The sequence below is a fragment of the Populus euphratica genome, unplaced genomic scaffold (assembly GCF_000495115.2).
Source record: "Populus euphratica unplaced genomic scaffold, PopEup_1.0 scaffold2769.1, whole genome shotgun sequence".
NCBI lineage: Eukaryota > Viridiplantae > Streptophyta > Magnoliopsida > Malpighiales > Salicaceae > Populus > Populus euphratica.
The window spans coordinates 13480-18499 of record NW_011502600.1 but is presented as its reverse complement, the minus strand read 5'-3'; the positions used below and the strand labels follow the sequence as shown (position 1 = coordinate 18499).

The window sequence follows — 5020 nt, the reverse complement described above, 5'->3', positions numbered from 1 at the left end:
TTAAAGGATAACTCTAGCTCTGATACCAGGACCAGGACCAGCTTCCTCATTTGCCTTTCTTTTTCACTCGATTAAAGACAAAACTCCCTAGTAGATGGAAAAAAAAAAGGAAAAAAGAAAGAGAGTAACGTGAACTTGCTTTATTGACAAATTTCTGGTAGACAAAACACCATTTAAATAGAATCAAAGGGATGAGAAAACTCATTTTCAGGGCACTTGTACAAATACAATCCACTGCCTCCCTAACAATAATGAATTACAACGCGGATCTACCTAATTACTTTCTACCTCTTCTTTCTGCTATGTATTGCCCTATATATATAGAGAGAGGAATGGAGAGGGGCAATTCACTTTCTTACTTCCCCTATTATACATAAATTTCTGGTTGCCAGTCAAGCTGCACGACAAAAAAACTTTAATGCAGCTCAATACATGACCATCGCAAGCGCATCAGCAATCACTTGAATATCAATATGCTTCAGTCACTGTACTCATCTGAATCTGCATAGTCTAGGCCTTCATCATTCTGCACCCGATTGGCTTCTCGGTCTGACCCGTCACTCATTTCTATGTCCCCCTCTGAATCATCATCTCCCATTGCTGCAATGCCATTAGATGCATCTCCATCATCATCACTCACTTCCACTGAATTCCTGTTCCACCCATTGGAAGTGCCCTTGAATCCTGGCTCCCAATTTCCTTGCTCATATACCTCTTCTTCTACATCATCATCAGATTCTGCCTCTTCCATACTGTTGCTATTATCATCACCCACTGCGTTCAGACTGCCCTTTTTAGCACTCCAATCCTCATCATCCAGGTTTCTGAATGACTTAACATAGCTATTGCGGGCAGCTGTTTTTTTAGACAGGTAGCTCATGGGGGCAGCAACCGTGTTGGTCATCCGACCAAGCAATGGCTCCTTGGCAACCGTCTTTTCCACTCTCCTCTTCCTAACTGTCCGACGGCCCCGACTAGATGCTTGCAAATTTGTTTTTCTACCCTGTTGCCTTGGACCTTGATTCAAATTCTGAATTCCCCTAGAAGAACTCTGCCTGCCTGTATCAGATTTTAAACCAGGTACCCTTCTCTGCCACTTTGTAGCAAGTCCTTGATCATGCCCCCCTCGTCCACGTTTATAATTGCTACGCTTACCACGTAGATCAACAATCTCTTCTTTATTGTGCTCTTCTAGCTTTACATCTTTTATTTCAACCTCTTCATTCTTAAGGTCAGAATATCTTGATGGAAGTTTCTGCATGAGAAAAACCAGGTGCATAATCAAAATCACAATCAAAACCAAAACATCTTTCCTATCAGTGATCACCTGAAATTTTCTACAGTGCCACTGGCAGATTCTCTCCTCTTTTTTAACTAAATGTGTGGCCCCAACTTGCCCACAAAAGGCAATCATTCCAAGCATGGGCTTGAAACTACTCTTCCCCCAACCAAGTATATGGGTATAAACTGCCTCAGAACATGTGGGATTATACCTTCCCTTTAAAACACTCAAAAGACCAGCCCTTTTAGGCTTTTTGCAAGAGTTTGCAATCAATTTAAACTTGGAAAAAAAAAAAGTGATGCCAACCCACCTCCCCCTCCCTCCCTCCCAGACACACGCACGTGAGCAAGCGTGCGCGCGCACATAGACTATTGCAGTAAATGAAACAGAAAAGGATCAAAAGAGGAGGGAAAAACTAACTGACCATATATACTTTGACCGACTTGTCTGTAGAGGGTTCAGGTTTCTCATTCTTTACATAAATAATAGATGCATCTAGCTCAAAAAGCCTCAGGGCCACAGCTGCACTGGTTTTTGGCATCCATGGAAGTAGAGAAACTGATCCCAGACTAGCAGAATCACGTGCTGCACTTCCTGATGATGCAGAGGGGCCCAATAATTCCTTAGTTGTCTCAAAATTTGATGACAATCTCTCTCTTTTTATGGCACTCTCGAACACAGTCAATCTCTGCGATATGAAATGTAAAATAAGCAAAAACATCCCACCATACACACAAGACAGAAACATGAAACGAGGAACATAATATGCTAGTTGTGCTACTGGCTAGGTACAAATCATAACAGGCTACTAGCTTGGTACAAATCATAAGATGGGCACAGGCACGCTTGTCCACGTAAGAGCACATTAGCGCAAAGCAAATTTTAATCCATGCAGATATATTGAAATCCATGGTCTTTTATAGCCTCCAGGGACAGAACTTCAGCAAAACAATAACAGGGCAACAGCCTTTTTGGGTCTATTATACCATGTCATGACTTTTTTATCGCAAGATGTGATTGTGTACTGCATTAAGGAGCAATGAATGCATGAAAACAATGCAGCAATGGAAACTGGAGAAAATCATTATACATGATTCCTCTATATATCAAAACCAAATTCAGATTATATGCGAGGAAGTAACGAACAGTGGTACATACCTCCATAGATGAAGCCTGCATACCCATGAAATATATGAAAAATACAAAACATTGTTGGAATAACAGGATGTTTTCTCTGAGAAAATGAATGAAAAAATGCTTCCCCCACCCCATCATTAACAGAATAAAACAACAGTAATAGAAGCAACAAAACAAATCTAAGATCATCACTATTTAAAATAAATTGATTTGGCATTACATATTTATGCCAGAAATGGAACAGGAAAAACACAGATTTAGCATGGGTGTGTGTGTGTGCAAGTAAAATTTTAGCAATGTGTAAGATGTTGAGAACCTGTAGGAGCTCCTCAGTTGATGATGACATTATCAACTTCATACCCCAGTCCTTCCTGTGGATATCCATCCAAAATGACTCAAGAGCTTCCTGTGGAACAGATACCTGCCAACTCAAAAGTGAAAATATATGGGTCAACATGATTAGAAGTTATCAATGCTTAGAACCCAGAATCTTAAGAAAATATTTTCCTCGTATTTTTTTAATTGCTAAAAAGAATTGGGAAATCAAAATTAAACTGTAATATGAAAATGTCATTCCAACCTCTATGGAACCTAATAGCGCTGTCAGCAACCTGATTTCCAGTGGTGAACAAGAATCAAAAGCACGTGCATTCCCAGGATCAAACCTTTTCTCTTTGCATTGAATCTCATGTTCAGCAAAATCAAAATTCTTGTTATCAACTTTAAATGTTTGGTGGCAAGAAAGACAGTGCGTGTCTTCAGAGAGATAAGAGCTGAAACACAGGTTACAGGTATCCAATAACTGCTCACATCTTTTCTTCCCAAATTTCATGGCACATAATGTTGAGGAATTGAAGCAGTCTTTCCACAGCCAGTTCTGAAAATCCAGGTACCTTTTCAAAGCACCCTTCTTCTCTGCTGAATTTCTTCCAAGCTCAATTCTAAACAATGAAAAAGTATCAAAAGTATCTGAGCTGGAAACACAAAACATACTGCTAGGGTCATCAATGTCAGCTGGGAAATTACTGCTGTCTGTTTCAGCTTTTTTGTTTTCATCTGTTGTTCCACTTTGGCACACAATGTTCGGAGACCTCAAGTTCCTTTGTACATTTTCTTTGAAAGAAGACTCAATCTTTTGCAACATTATACGCAAATGAGATTCCCTAACCCCACGAGTATCCAGAGATGACAAAAGAGTATCAAAGGCCTGAACAGAAAAGGTGTTGAATATGGTGTCAGTGAATGCTGCAAGGCATCAACCAAAGAACAAAAAATAACCATATCACCCAAGGAGGTTCATACTCTCATGCAATCAATCATGAGAGGTAAAGAGAGCCTGGTTTTTCATCAGTATAGAGATGATTTTTCAGCTCTAGCAAACAAGGAAAAAGTGGAGTATTTCTTGCTTTTAATGCCAGGACAACCTCTAAGGAAACAGCCAACAGAAAGCTAAGAGATAAGAAAACATGTGCTTCCACTACAAGAGGTGATTATATATTATCTCTAAGATTACAACTATATGCTTCCCCTGGAATGGTGGAAAAGCACTAATTATCCCCCAGATGATTTAATAATGTCCCATCATTGTGAAGCCACATTAAACCAAAACACACCATCATCATGTCCAAACCACCCTGCCCCCTCCCACTAGGTAAAATTAATATAGTTGACATTATTCAGATTATGCCTGCAACTAATATATCCATGGTCGTTGTGGATAATTGGTGTTATTCATCGACTAAAGAACCTCATTTTAACTCTAGCTTTAAGAGTCAAAACAAATATTAATATTTTTTTACCATGGGTTCTTAGATATTTTTCAACAGAGATTGCAATCAAGATATAAATGCATAAACCACAACGAGAGAAATTACCTCTTCTGAATCAATAACTCTCCAATTGCCGTCATGCAGTTCTACAAAGATCCTACCAGAACAAGGATCATTTCTAGAAGCAGATGCCACAAACTGCCAGTATCTATTACGTCTGCGATCTTGGCCAAGAGGCAAGGACCTGTAAATATACATCTCTTCCGCTAAGTGGGTTACATAAGCTTTCAATTGTGAACGTGACCTTTTTGAAGCATATCCATGCTGCTGCACTGAAATGTTATCTGGATTCATGGAAAGATCTTGAACAACTAAGGCTTTTTCAGAAAGAACACTGCTTAAGTGATTCTCTACATTTTCTGCCAAAGCTTTCTGATCCTCAGCATTACTTGGAGATGCTTCCTTATTTTTGCTATCAACAAGAACCAACGGGCTTCGGCTGCCTTCCACAGCAGAACTAACGACTTGTGTTTCAACTCTGCCCCCAGTTAAAGATGGAAAATCTAATTTACTGATGAACTCTTCTTTCAACCGACTTCTATCTAACTGCGCCTCAGCCCACATTTGTTTTTTAAGAGCATTTGCAGCTTCCAAACGATCCTGTAAAACTTGCTATTAGTTACAAGGAGAACAACTAACAGCTTCCTGGGATGAGAGTGATTTAACATTTAACAAAATGAAAAGGAGCTTTTACCTCAAGAACAGCACGAATGGAATTCCCTTCATTCGCAATACCAACTAATACAACAAGAGCATTAAGACGCTCTTCGAC

At 39.5% G+C, this 5020-nt stretch overlaps 1 protein-coding gene across 2 annotated transcripts in view; it reads right to left on the bottom strand.

The window, feature by feature from the left end:
* Nucleotides 1-122: 122 nt before the first annotated feature.
* The window catches only part of LOC105119325 (uncharacterized), an 11626-nt gene continuing 6728 nt past the window's right edge, over nt 123-5020 (bottom strand). For both annotated transcript variants that reach the window (XM_011017453.1, XM_011017454.1), the window contains exons 14-19: nt 4943-5020; nt 4294-4848; nt 3000-3626; nt 2736-2840; nt 1707-1970; nt 123-1255 (exon numbers count right to left, since the gene is read on the bottom strand). In XM_011017453.1, coding sequence (XP_011015755.1) covers nt 479-1255; nt 1707-1970; nt 2736-2840; nt 3000-3626; nt 4294-4848; nt 4943-5020 — 2406 coding nt within the window. In that variant the 3' untranslated portion in view covers nt 123-478. The remainder of the gene's footprint in view (nt 1256-1706; nt 1971-2735; nt 2841-2999; nt 3627-4293; nt 4849-4942) is intronic.